The following is a 14,822-nucleotide window of genomic DNA, read 5'->3' on the forward strand; positions in this document are numbered from 1 at the left end:
TAATTCAATAATTTGGTAAGGCCTTTCCTTTATTTTCCTTACCTTTCTCTGTCGGAAGAAGTCTGTGGCCTTTAGACTTATGATAACTGTATAAGACAGGAAGCAAGACAGAAAAGAAAAATGTAACATACTAGAGACTGGCTGTTTAAAGTTCTAATTTATCATGGCACAGATAAACAATTTGTATGATAACAAGTCTTTAATAATGATGCATTATGTTGTGGAGTTAGGGCCTGCTGCTGTTGTTGGTCCAGATTCTAATGGAGGATTCTTCTTGAATTGAATTGCACTCTTTCTCTTTGCTCCACAGTCCTTTATTCATGGTATTTTGTGCATTTCTCATTTAGTCTATTTACTGTGTCCTCTGCAACATCACAGGTGATAAGCATTACTGTTTCTGGCAATACAGTTTAGATGCTGAAGTTCCCTTCTTGAAGTAAGGCTGCTCAGTCTTCTCAGATTAAGCTCAGTTATTGGCACACAACTTGGCTTGGCAGAGTGGATCTCAGCTTCCAGGTCCATAAAGAGAAGAAAATGTCAGCTTTTAGTTCCCCAAAGAGGGAACATCTCATTAGGTTTTAGGGAGTAGCTTTTATAGAATGCAAAATGGTTATTTCAGAGAGTGCCCAAGAGAGATGAGTGCAGCTAATTTTTTGAAGGTGTATTGTTTCGTAATTAGATTAAAGACACTTCCTGTTACAGAACCAGTGCCTGCTCATAGGTGCATTATTTTGTCCATTACTGTTGTCATTCGTTGAATTATAGCTATTTGTTTCAACATGGGTGTCAATTTGGCACCTTCTGCCATGAAGGGGACCTCTGAAATGATGTCATTTTAACTGTGATTTATACCTTTGTTATCAGATTAGGTACAGGCTGATACTGGTATGGCAGTTCAGCCAGTTCCTGGAATGTAGTTCGAGTTTGGTGCAGCTGGATGTTTGCATCCTTGTTAGATGTGCTGTTTTAACAGGCCATGTGTGCCACTAAAAAGCCTAGGAAAATGAGCAATGTCCACTTTGTCCTTTAGCACTATTTCAGCAAATTTTAAAAATACTGTTATCATGAAACACTGAAAATTCTGAGAGTAAATACAAATTCTCTAAATGTTTTAGCCCTAATTAAAGCAATCAAGGTTATCTTTTTTGTAAATAATTTACATTAAATTATATTTTCAAGTGCAAAAATTATTTCAAGGCTTTATTTAGTACATACAGTATCTGAAATTATAAAATTATACTTCTTCATTGTGTTATAAATCAGTTTTCACAGATTCAGAGTGCCCATACTTTTACCTATTCTCATCATCATTTTGTGTATTTTTTCTAATAGAGCTTCATATGCTTAGTTAATTTTCTCTTTACTTCAGAGGAGAATATGAATTTGAAGGCCCCACCATTATCTATTGTCCTTCAAGAAAAGTCACAGAACAGGTTTCTAGAGAAATGCTAAAATTGGGAATAAATTCTGCTGTGTACCATGCCGGTATGGGGATTCGAGCTAGAAGAGAAACTCACCACAGATTCATGAGAGATGAAATTCAGGTAAGCAATCTAATATAAAAGATTTAAGAATCTGTGGAGGAAGTCATCCTGTTTATACTACATGTCTTACAGTTTTATTTACTTAAAGCAATGAACATATATTTGTTGTCATAATTACTTTAAATTAGATAAAACATGTAGTTCATAGTTATATCTTTCTTACCCTTCAGACTTTCAAACATTTCTTTTGCTGCTCTCTTTGTTATATCCTGTGCATTTTTAATTATATGCTGTTTAGTGTGTTGTAGCCACAATTGCTTTTGGCATGGGAATAAACAAAGCAGATATTCGCAAAGTCATTCACTATGGAGCACCCAAAGAGATGGAAGCTTACTACCAAGAAATTGGCAGAGCGGGTAGAGATGGTTTGCCAAGTGCATGCCATGTTGTTTGGACATCTGGAGATATGGCTATTAATAGGTAACTTTCTCACACTGAAACTTTTTTTTAACTTTTTGATGAATAATTATGAACTGTATTATTTATTGCATAGATAAAATCAACATATTTTTTCTGTTAACTGCATCATAGTTTATAAGACAAAAGTCACTTCAACATAGATACCATATATATTCGCGTATAAGTTGGGTCTTGAAACCCGAAAAATTGATCATAAAATCAGAACCTGATTTATGCGACCATTCAAAAATGCAACAATTTTTTTTTATATGTACACATCTTCTTGCCTCCTCCAATCTCGTATCAGTTTCTCAGACACATCGAAGTTTGTTGCAGCAGTGCAGTTACCAATTTCTTTCGCCACTTCATCAACTTTTAATTTAAAACAAGCTTCATATTTTCTTCTGATCGAACGCTCCATAGTAGATAAGGGATGCTCTTACGATAAAGCGTATGAGGGTGTGAGATACAAAAAAACACAAAACAGTACAAACGTTGCTTCGGAATAGTTCGGGTATTACCATGTGGTCATGTAGACACAATACATAGAAAAAAAAGGCAGTGTGCTCCACGGTTACTCACAATAGCATGAGTTTTCCGCATTCGACTTACTGTATATGACAGACATTATAAAATACCGGAAATTATACGGTAAAATCAAGTCCCGACTAATCCGTGGGAGAACTTATCCGCGAGTATATATGGTATGTTGTTTGAAAATTAAATAGAATTAAATGTATTCTAAAAACACAACCATAAAGGCAAAAAAAACAACCTACCCTCACAACTTCCACACATATCCCAACCAACCCCAAACAATACCAACATGAGCTAAAGGGAGGTACTAATAATAAATAATAATAATTCTTTACATTTATATATTGCTTTTCTCATTACAAAGCAATTTGCAAGCTCAATGCAGGAAGCTGCCGGCAGGCAAACCCAGGCACTGTTTACTAACTCTACAATACTTTTCCAGTGGTGACGTATGGTGGTAGTAGCAACATGCAACATGTAAGTTTGTTTTTGAGGAGGAGGGACTGAGAGACTACGCATGGTCAAGAGAATGTTGAACGGAGCAAAGTACAGAAATATCCCTAATGAAAACCTGCTCCAGCACACTCTGGACCTCAGAATGAGCTGAATTCACCTTCCAATAGAACAGTGGCCCTAAGCACAAAGGAAAGGCTTAGTGACAACTCTGTGAATATGGTTAAGTGGCCCAGCCAGGGTCCGGACTTGAACCCAATCGAGCTTCTCTAGAGAGACCTGAAAACAGCTGTCAATATATAGTGTCCATTGAACTTGACAGTGCTTGAGAGGATCTCTAGAGAAGAATGGCAGAAAATCTTAAGTCCAGGTGTGCAAAGCTTGTTTCATCATACCCAAGAAGACTTCAGGCTGGAGTCACAGCCAATGGTGTTTTAACTAAGCACAAAGTAAAGCGTCATGGGTCAATGTGAAATTTGTTTTTTTATTTTTAATAAATTTGTAAACATGTTTAAAATCATGTTTTTGTTTTGCCATTCTGTGGTATTGAGTGGTGGTTGATGTTGAAAAAATGAATTTAAGTGATTTAAGCATAAGGCTGCAAAATATCAAAATGTGAAACAAGAATCTGAATACACTGTGAGTTCATATATGTAACTGGTAAGTAAATATTTTACTCTGCAAGACTTTTTCATTTAACTGACTTTTAATGTTTGTGGGAGGTCATCAATGTATCGTCTCTCAGAAAGGGAGATTTTTTTTTTCAGTCTAGCAAGAAAACAAACCACTGTGCACAACTTTAACTGTTACAATGGTAGCTGAATGAATTCCCGCTAACTGTGCAACCTGCTGTCCGTATGATAAAATTCAATTGTTTTTTGCCAAGGGTTGCAATGCCTTGTTTCTAAATGTCTCTTGAGTTGTAACGATTTTTAAGCTGCCATTGGTGAGGATTTCTGAGCATTAAACAAACAGTAGATAATGCACACCTTCAGTATGCTAGTTTATAAATTCATACTGCAGAAAATCGGCTTGATATCTGAACTCTTTCACTTTCTTGCTGTTTCCCTAACATTTATTATCAACTTCATGAGCAAAATATTCCTATTGATTTATTCAATGTGTTGCTTAAAGGTGACATGTAGTCTTTCTCTTGATTTTTTTTTTTTGTTTTTTTTTCAACATGAGTCACCTTTCCTTCTTGATTACTGAGTACATCTAAAAGGATTGTTTTTGAGAATGAGTGACAGCATACCTAAAGAAATGAATGTCTGTAATGAATGTAACAGCACTGTCCACAAGTTTGCAAAGCAAAAATATTAAGGTGGCATCTTGCTACTGATACACTGTGTGCCGTAACATCCCACTGCTCCATACACTTTTACAAAAGTGTTGTGCCACTTTAAGGTGTCCCCCAATTTAAGAGCCACTGCCATACAGGACATGTGAATGGATAACATAATTTTAGCACAACCAACAATGATTTGTGGAACGGTGTCTCTTTGCTCATTGTTTTCTTTAAGATATTTGCCATGTAGCATGTAGACTTATAGCTAGTGGTCCTAGTACATTGTATTCAGCTACAAAAATATTTTTAGCCCTGCCTATTTGTACTGTACATTGCAAGTTTTGAATATTAAAAATTAACGCTATGAAAAGCAAACAAAAGTAAAGTGACATAGATTCCTTGTAAGCTGAGAATAGCACTCATTATTGGCAAGATTCAAGTAGGTGTAGTGTTTGTTTGATATGGGGCCCCAATGAGGTTACTTGCAGGGAAATATGGTAAAGTAAAATTGTTTTCGTGTGCCATTGTGAATTGTGTGGTTGAAACAGAATGCATTAAACTTTGTTGTGCTGATTAGGGCTGCATGTGTTAACTAAAGCAGAGAGTGGGAACACATTTAAATAAATAATATAAGCACTTGTCTTGAAAAGTACAAAACAAAAAAAAAAACAGCATCAAAGTAATTGATGTTTGAAATTCAAGAAACTATTAAAAGATTTAGGAGGAGTGATATGGTGAGTGATGTTTATAATTATATAATTCCTTTTTACTGTCTAACTTTAAACTATATGCCTATATGTATGTATTTTCTTATAATACAGTTTATTAAAATTGTAAAAAAAATTCCCTTTTGTATAACTCTTATCCCTATACGTAGAGTTTATGGGTGGATCTGTCATAGAGTTTAAATTTGCATAACCTAATATTTTGGTGAAAAATATACTGTACAGATTTTTTTTTCTCCAGATCCCAAATAAAGGTAGTCTTTTAGTTATATCTGGGGAGGAAACTGTTTACTCTCTCTACCTGTTTTTTCTGTAACCTCTGATTCTCCTAGCTGGCTAACTTTTTCACAGACTGTTTTATCCTATTTAGTTTCAAAGAATTTTGATCACTACTGTCAATTTTCTTTTCATATTTGTGAACAGAAATTAACATTAGAGTACTTTATGTGATTTTTTTTTTATTAGAAACTTACATTTGATCTTGATGTAAATTTTGTGACCTTCAATTGTTCTCTATTTTTCAGGCATCTTCTGAATAATATGAAAAGTGAGAAATTTAAAGTATATAAGTTGAAAATGATGGCAAAAATGGAGCAGTATCTCAGCTCAATGAAGTGCAGAAGAAAGTAAAGTCAATAATTTGCTAATGATAAACTTTTTACATGTCTCTTTTAATTGTAAAATAAATCATTTACTGGTAATTTTTATCTAAATGAGAAAAAATAACAAATCATACCATGCACAAAACATACAGAGACATTTAAATCATTACTAGCAAATATTATATTGCTTTTCACTGAATTCTGCAACATCATACACAAGAGCCAGTTTAAAAAAAGTATCATGACTTAAAGCATTTAAAGAATTCTGTCTCCTGCAGATGTTTGGGAAGTAAAAATAAATTTGGATACTTCGACCCACATACACTAGTAAAACTCTTCATATTCTGTGATTGGAGAAGAACGGATTCTAGATCTTTGTATTTGTGAAGTAGAAAGGCTAGCTAACCAGTGCTTTCTCTCTAAACCCAATGCAACTTTAACATTTACACATCTATAAAACAACTGTTCTTCAATTAAAAAATGTATTTTGCTCTTTATACAGCGTTTTTTGTTATATTGGGATCAAACTGTGCAATGTAAATAGGCAGACATAGAAAATGCTTTTATAAACATGGTAAGCACAGTATCTGTAACATTATCTGTATTTCTAAGTATATTTTGTATAGGACATCTTTTTTTGAACTGAACATTTTAAAATTATTTTTATTGCCTTAAGATTGGTCAGATGTAAAAGCTTACCACTTTATGTTGATTCATTTTGCACAGATTAGCTTACAAACTGTTCCATCTTTACTGTGACTTGATTATCTGAACTGCATATTATGTTGGTATTAATTTGTTAGTATTAAACACGTATTAGGCTCCAAGCGATCAAGTTATGTGAACATTTAAATATTTTTTTTTACTACCAATAGAAAGTTTTTCTGTTAAAGTCATGCTTTATTTCACCAGCATTATTCAAATTTTTGTTCACAAGATTTGAGTAACTGTTTGCAAATATTTTTGTATTTAGAATCATCTTGTCTCACTTTGAAGATAAAAAGCTTAGAAAAGTCAGCTTGGGCATTATTGGAACTGATCGGTGCTGTGATAACTGCAAGTCTAGGTGGGTGTTTAATCTTTTACTTTCACTTTCATATTTTTCTAGTGCCTTTTTTACTGTATATTTCTACTGTATTGTATTAATTTTGACTTACATTGTGTCACTTTAATCTAATACTTACTGTGTTTTAAATGTTTAATTATTAGGTTAATATTTGATCCTATGGCTGATGAATCTGAGCCTGACCTTCAGGATTTTGGGAAAGAAGCTTACCAACTGCTATCTTCTATCTCAGCTTTAGGAGAAAAGTTTGGAACAACTGTTCCAATACTTTTTCTAAGAGGATCTGTAAGTCACTGTTTAAAAGTAATATATTTATGTTCTGTTGACACGTGTTTCCTTTCTATACATAGTAACTTTTTAGAATTTCATATCAAATGGGCCATACCATTGCATACCCTTGGTTCATCCCTTTTTTATGTTAAATCATTTATTTTGTTTCTTTTATGGGTCAGTCTGTGATTCATTATTTACTCAGTCATTCAATATTTTTTATAAATGTTTGCCAATATTGTCTTATTATTTTGACTGTTGTTATCTATGGAATCCACCAGAACACTTGTGTACTTCTTGTGCAGGAAATCACAGGGGCATAGCTGGCTTTGTTTATACACATTTTAGTGGGTCTCCAATGCAGATGTTCCTTTTACTGCTACAGTCCTGAATGAATTGAAATATCTGAAACCTAGCAAGAGAGGAAGCAGAGTGAGACTAAGATGAAAAAGTTTTCAACTGTCTCTGCCAACAATTTAATATCGATAAACTGTACATCCTGACGGCGTCTGTCAAATACTTAGACTAGTACCATGAAAGCGTTTAATTTGCTTTACTGATACTTGGTTTAAGAAAATTAACTCAGAAAATAGATCTTGAAACACATAGATTTGGCTTTGAGCAGAAAAACAGAAGTTCAGTTTTCAGAAAGCAAATGGATGGGCAGTCTGTGTATGCGTTAGTAACAGATGGTGTTATAATCTGTAGGCACTTTGCTGTGGGTCTTGTTACAGGTCCCTTTACCATTTTTTTTTCTTTGAGTTCTGGGAGTACTTCCTGATTTCTGTATGTTGGTCCTTTATTATTAACTTTGTTTTCTAGTCTCTTCCAATGCACTCCCCCCAAATTCTTCTCTTTTCTGTTCCGTTTACTTCAGTCAACCAGAGATTATTCAGTCTGGACACACTTGCTGCAAATACAACAAATTGGCTGTTGACCCACTTTCGTTCATTTTTTTTGAAAGCCTTCTTTTTGACCATGTTCTTCTTGATCATTCAGCGGTGAGGATTAAGTCATTATTTGGTGTCAGTGTTGCGGTGCAGTAAACTATGGTTCATCTATTACAGAACTTGGTGTCCTGTGATCATGAACGCACTAGCTCCCTTGTTGGAATAAGTTCTTTTGTAATTGTGGCATGTTACATAACCTGAAACTATATAGATATAATACACTCATATGAAAAAGTTTGGGAACCCCTCTTAATTCTTTGGATTTTTGTTTACCAACTTTCTTTTAATTTATGACATGCCTTATGTAAACAGTAGTATTTCAGCAGTGACATTAAGTTTATTGGATTAACAGAAAATATGCAATATGCATCATAACAAAATTAGACAGGTGCATAAATTTGGGCACCCCAACAGAGATATTATATCAATACTTAGTTGAGCCTCCTTTTGCAAATATAACAGCCTCTAGATGACTCCTATAGCCTTTGATGAGTGTCTGGATTCTGGATGGAGGTATTTTTGACCATTCTTCCATACAAATCTCTCCAGTTCAGTTAAATTTGATGGCTGCTTCAAATCATCCCATAGATTTTCGATGATATTCAAGTCGGGGGGGACTGTGACGGCCATTCCAGAACATTGTACTTCTCCCTCTGCATGAATGCCTTTGTAGATTTTGAACTGTGTTTTGGGTCATTGTCTTGTTGGAATATCCAACCCCTGCGTAACTTCAACTTTGTGACTGATGCTTGAACATTATCCTGAAGAATTTGTTGATATTGGGTTGAATTCATCTGACCCTCGACTTTAACAAGAGCCCCAGTCCCTTAACTAGCCACACAGCCCCACAGCATGATGAAACCTCCATCAAATTTGACAGTAGGTAGCAGGTGTTTTTCTTGGAATGCGGTGTTCTTCTTCCGCCATGCAAAGTGCTTTTTTGTTATGACCAAATAACTCAATTTTTGTCTCATCAGTCCAAAGCACTTTATTCCAAAATGAATCTGGCTTGTCTAAATGAGCATTTGCATAAAACAAGCAACTCTGTTTGTAGTGTAAGTGCAGAAAGGGGTTCTTTCTCATCACCCTGCCATACAGATGTTCTTTGTGCAAATTGCACTGAATTGTAGAATGATGTACAGATACACCATCTGCAGCAAGATATTCTTGCAGGTCTTTGGAGGTGATCTGTTGGTTGTCTGTAACCATTCTCACAATCATGCGCATATGCTGCTCCTGTATTTTTCTTGGCCTACCAGACTTGGGTTTAACAGCAACTGTGCCTGTTGCTTTCCATTTCCTGATTACCTTCCTTACAGTTGAAACTGACAGTTTAAACCTCTGAGATAGCTTTTTGTAGTCTTCCCCTAAACCATGATACTGAACAATCTTTGTTTTCAGATCTTTTGAGAGTTGCTTTGAGGATCCCATGCTGTCACTCTTCAGAGGAGAGTCAAAGGGAAGCACAACTTGCAATTGAACACCTTAAATACCTTTTCTCATGATTGGACACACCTGTCTGTGAAGTTCAAGGCTTAACAAGCTAATTCAACCAATTTGTTGTTGCAAGTAATCAGTATTGAGCAGTTACATGCATTCAAATCAGCAAAATTACAAGGGTACCCAAATTTTTACACAGCCAGTTTTTCACATTTGATTTAATTTCATACAACTAAATACTGCTTCATTAAAAATCTTTGTTCAGAAAACACCCCAGTACTCAGATGTTGCTAGGAAATGAAAGACATACCACTGTTATCTTTTTTTGTTGAAAGTAGAGTCAATTATTATGCAGACTGAGAGGGGTTCCCAAACTTTTTCATGTGACTGTATTAAAAGGTGATACCCCTCCCTTGGTGATACGGCAGTAAGAAATCACATAGGAGAAATAACTTAGATTTCTTTAATGATGGTTTACATGGCATAACAGACGAGGAAGCCATGACAAGACCATTACCGAAGTGGGAGGTCGATGTATACAGCCTACCGTTTTCGTCGCTGTGCTGGAAGGATTTTCAGGATTGGATGACGTTATCTCCCATCCGTCCGTCGGCTTCAAAGGTGTGCCGAGCAGGCTCCCACTTAGGTAAATCATGCCATTTCAAACAAGAAATAGAAGATCCAATGTCATACTGACTCTGACATACAGAAATAGTACAATGCCCATTTTGCAGTTGTCCTTTTCTTGTCTTCTAATGCTTGCCTAGCAGTTCTAATTGATGAGCCCCTGTTTGCTAAATCTGGCCTTGTGTTAACTGTAACTGTACATGTGAGTGGATTTATAAAATATTTTTTGTACTGTGCACAGTGACATATTAAACTTATGTACTTATTGCAGGCGTACAGCACAGATTATGTTTCTCTCATTACATTTCTCTAACAGGACTGAGTTGAGGTTTAGGTGGGCAGGGTGGGAGTGAGCAACCTTAGGTGGGGTTTGTTTTTATATTCAATATTGTTATTGCTTGCTGTAGATCAATTAATGTGAAAATGTTTGTATGTTACCTTTCTATCTCCGTGCTGTTGATGTTTCAATACTGTACATATCTGAACACAAAAAGATAGTGTATTAATAGCTCTGTTAGAGTGTGCATATCCTCTCTGAATGTAATATATAAAGTTTAATGTTTCTCTGATGTCAATATTTGCTGCCTACAGTGGGTTTAGTCAGTGAAATTTTGCTTGGGGTGAAAATATTTCCCCCCTGGAAAATTTATTTAGTGACAGCTGCTGTACTTTTTATTCTGCACCCAGCAGTGCCAGGTACCACTGCTAAATTATACAGTAACTTCTCACTGCTGGATTTCAGTCATACTGTTTTTCCTTGTGAATTCAGCTTTCATTGTTATAGTAGATTGTTTTCCCAACTGCAGATGTGGAAGTTGCAGTTGAAAGCATTTGTGAAACTGTATAAAAACAGAAATCCAAATCATGTACAGTGCATCCAGAAAATATTCACAGCGCATCACTTTTTCCACCTTTTGTTATGTTACAGTCTTTTTTTTTTCCTTAGAATTCTGCACACAACACCCCATAATGACAACGTGAAAAAAGTTTATTTGAGGTTTTTGCAAATTTATTAAAAATAAATAAACTGAGAAATCCCATGTACATAAGTATTCACAGCCTTTGCTCAATACTTTGTCAATGCACCTTTGGCAGCAATTATAGCCGCAGGTCTTTTTGAATATGATGCCACAAGCTTGGCACACCTATCCTTGGCCAGTTTCGCCCATTCCTCTTTGCAGCACCTCTCAGGCTCCATCAGGTTGGATGGGAAGCGTCGGTGCACAGCCATTTTAAGATCTCTCCAGAGATGTTCAATCGGATTCAAGTCTAGGCTCTGGCTAGGCCACTCAAGGACATTCACAGAGTTGTCCTGAAGCCACTCCTTTGATATCTTGGCTGTGTGCTTAGGGTTGTTGTCCTGCTGAAAGATGAACCGTCACCCCGGTCTGAGGTCAAGAGCGCTCTGGAGCAGGTTTTCATCCAAGATGTCTCTGTACATTGCTGCAGTCGTCTTTCCTTTTATCCTGACTAGTCTCCCAGTTCCTGCCGCTGAAAAACATCCCCACAGCATGATGCTGCCACCACCATGCTTCACTGTAGGGATGGTGCCAGGTTTCCTCCAAACGTGACGCCTGGCATTCACACCAAAGAGTTCAATCTTTGTGTCATCAGAATTTTGTTTCTCATGGTCTGAGAGTCCTTCAGGTGCCTTTTGGCAAACTCCAGGCGGGCTGCCATGTGCCTTTTACTAAGGAGTGGCTTCCGTCTGGCCGCTCTACCATACAGACATGATTGGTGGATTGCTGCAGAGATGGTTGTCCTTCTGGAAGGTTCTCCTCTCTCCACAGAGGACCTCTGGAGCTCTGACAGAGTGACCATCGGGTTCTTGGTCACCTCCCTGACTAAGGCCCTTCTCCCCCGATCGCTCAGTTTAGATGGCCGGCCAGCTCTAGGAAGAGTCCTGGTGGTTTCGAACTTCTTCCACTTATGGATGATGGAGGCCACTGTGCTCATTGGGACCTTCAAAGCAGCAGAAATTTTTCTGTAACCTTCCCCAGATTTGTGCCTCGAGACAATCCTGTCTAGGAGGTCTACAGACAATTCCTTTGACTTCATGCTTGGTTTGTGCTCTGACATGAACTGTCAACTGTGGGACCTTATATAGACAGGTGTGTGCCTTTCCAAATCATGTCCAGTCAACTGAAATTACCACAGGTGGACTCCAATTAAGCTGCAGAAACATCTCAAGGATGATCAGGGGAAACAGGATGCACCTGAGCTCAATTTCGAGCTTCACAGCAAAGGCTGTGAATACTTATGTACATGTGCTTTCTTAATTTTTTTTATTTTTAATAAATTTGCAAAAACCTCAAGTAAACTTTTTTCACGTTGTCATTATGGGGTGTTGTGTGCAGAATTCTTGAGGAAAAAAATGAATTTAATCCATTTTGGAATAAGGCTGTAATATAACAAAATGTGGAAAAAGTGATGCGCTGTGAATACTTTCCGGATGCACTGTAGGTGGCTTAAAATTGTGTTAGCTGATTTCACTTTATTGAAACTGGAATCTTTGTTACTGTGCTACTATCATGATATCAATATTAATATTACTAAGAGGGGCCAGCAAACTAGGCAAATATTATAGAAAGATCTCTGACCCATGCAAAATCCCATCACAGAATGTGTGGCTGGATGTGGCTGACCATGACAGTATTCATGTACAACCAAAATACAAGCAGAAACTGAAACAGGAAAAAACAGCCTTATATTTTATTAAACACAGAGTTGGAGCAGTGACAATATACTGAGATAGAAGAATACTGATTAGGATTAAGAGGAAGACTAGCAACGTGCATGCAAATAGTAAAACCATGTACAGTAATCCCTCCTCCATCGCGGGGGTTGCGTTCCAGAGCCACCCGCGAAATAAGAAAATCCGCGAAGTAGAAACCATATGCTTATATGGTTATTTTTATATTGTCATGCTTGGGTCACAGATTTGCGCAGAAACACAGGAGGTTGTAGAGAGACAGGAACGTTATTCAAACACTGCAAACAAACATTTGTCTCTTTTTCAAAAGTTTAAACTGTGCTCCATGACAAGACAGAGATGACAGTTCAGTCTCACAATTAAAAGAATGCAAACATATCTTCCTCTTCAAAGGAGCAAACAAATCAATAGTGCTGTTTGGCTTTTAAGTATGCGAAGCACCACGGCACAAAGCTGTTGAAGGCGGCAGCTCACACCCCCTCCGTCAGGAGCAGAGAGAGAGAGAGAGATAGAGAGAGACAGATAAAAAAATCAATACGTGCCCTTCGTGCTTTTAAGTATGCGAAGCACCGTTCGGTATGTCGTTTCAGGAAGCAGCTGCAGCTGCACAAAAGATAGCAACGTGAAGATAATCTTTCAGCATTTTTAGACGAGCGTCCGTATCGTCTAGGTGTGCGAACAGCCCCCCTGCTCACACCCCCCTACGTCAGCGCAAGAGAGAGAGAGAGAGAGAGAAAGTAAGTTGGGTAGCTTCTCAGCCATCTGCCAATAGCGTCCCTTGTATGAAATCAACTGGGCAAACCAACTGAGGAAGCATGTACCAGAAATTAAAAGACCCATTGTCCGCAGAAACCCGCGAAGCAGCGAAAAATCCGTGATATATATTTAAATATGCTTACATATAAAATCCGCGATAGAGTGAAGCCGCGAAAGGCGAAGCGCGATATAGCGAGGGATTACTGTATAACTAAAAATATTACAACACTTCTTTTGGGGGAAAAAACAACATGCTCTTTGAGAAAATTAGATCAAAGAAAAGTTGGTTTTACATAGCATAATGAACAAATCCAATAAATAATATAAAATGATGTATGGGGGGGGGGGGGGAATCAAAAGGAGGTTTTATGCTAAGTCTAAAGCAGGTGTGTTAGATTCTAAAAACTATCACAGCAATGGATGCTTTTAAAGGGAAGACCATTCTGAAAGACAAGGACAGCAAGCTCTTCATGAATGAATTGAATTGTTTTTTTCAAAATTAAAACCAATGATTTAAATATCCAGAATGAACAAGGAAATGCTTTGCTTTGCAAGAAATTTTACTAGTCCCTGAGCTGTGGTTTTGTGATCAAGATGTGTAAAAACAGTTAATCATTACCCCTATTTTAAATCCTTCTCAGACAGGTAAAGTGCAGAACACTTTTTTATAGGTCATTCAGTTAAAATTAAATTGGGGCTCCTTATTTCTTTGTTCAGCTTCCTTTACTATTTAAACTTGATACCAGTGACCTGGGGCACAATGATTAAAGTTATACAGTATTATTAAGTATGCTTATGGTGATACGGTGATAGGATGCATATGCAAGAAAGATGAAAACTACTCGGTCAGGTAGGTGAACTAAGCTGATGTCCTAGTAGAGGAGGTAGAAATAGTAACAAAGTATCAGAAATAACAGCCTACTCTGGATCATTACTACAAAAAAATATCTGTTCAAAGTGCTTATTTCTGTTATTACTTTCAATTTTGCAGTTTCATTAGTGGCCTGGTAAGGAAAAATTGGAAAAAGCGCCAGCAGGTTACCAGACATGCAGTACTTTAATGGAAATGATATGATTAATTTTATAACCATGTGTCAGAGGTTGATGGAGAAAAACATGGAAAACATTTCAGCTCAAGATAGGAACCAATTACATGTAGAGCTTTCCTTTAGTTAATCAGAGAGGGTAGTAGCTTTAAAGGCCCACATATCTAATCAAAGAATTTATTTCTCTCCAGTGCTAAACAGGTTTTAGCAATAAACTTAAGAAGTAGTAGTTTTTTAGGTGAAAAGTGTCTTAATAAGTGTAGTGAATTTGTCTAGGTAAAAGCCTATTATTATAATTTTTTTTTAAATAACTACCAAAACATTGTATATATACATTTGTAAGTGTTTCTGACTTTTTTTTGAATTTCATAAACCAGGTTTAATTTTTTGTGCTTTTTTTGCCTGT

At 36.7% G+C, this 14,822-nt stretch overlaps 1 protein-coding gene across 5 annotated transcripts in view; it reads left to right on the forward strand.

Annotated features, from left to right (window-relative positions):
* The window catches only part of wrn (WRN RecQ like helicase), a 203,781-nt gene that overhangs the window by 82,522 nt on the left and 106,437 nt on the right, over window positions 1–14,822 (forward strand). For all 5 annotated transcript variants that reach the window (XM_051929566.1, XM_051929568.1, XM_051929570.1 and 2 more), the window contains exons 19-23: window positions 1,370–1,544; window positions 1,783–1,964; window positions 5,471–5,572; window positions 6,522–6,614; window positions 6,758–6,899. In XM_051929566.1, coding sequence (XP_051785526.1) covers window positions 1,370–1,544; window positions 1,783–1,964; window positions 5,471–5,572; window positions 6,522–6,614; window positions 6,758–6,899 — 694 coding nt within the window. The remainder of the gene's footprint in view (window positions 1–1,369; window positions 1,545–1,782; window positions 1,965–5,470; window positions 5,573–6,521; window positions 6,615–6,757; window positions 6,900–14,822) is intronic.

Source organism: Erpetoichthys calabaricus, chromosome 7 (genome assembly GCF_900747795.2).
Source record: "Erpetoichthys calabaricus chromosome 7, fErpCal1.3, whole genome shotgun sequence".
Lineage (NCBI taxonomy): Eukaryota > Metazoa > Chordata > Cladistia > Polypteriformes > Polypteridae > Erpetoichthys > Erpetoichthys calabaricus.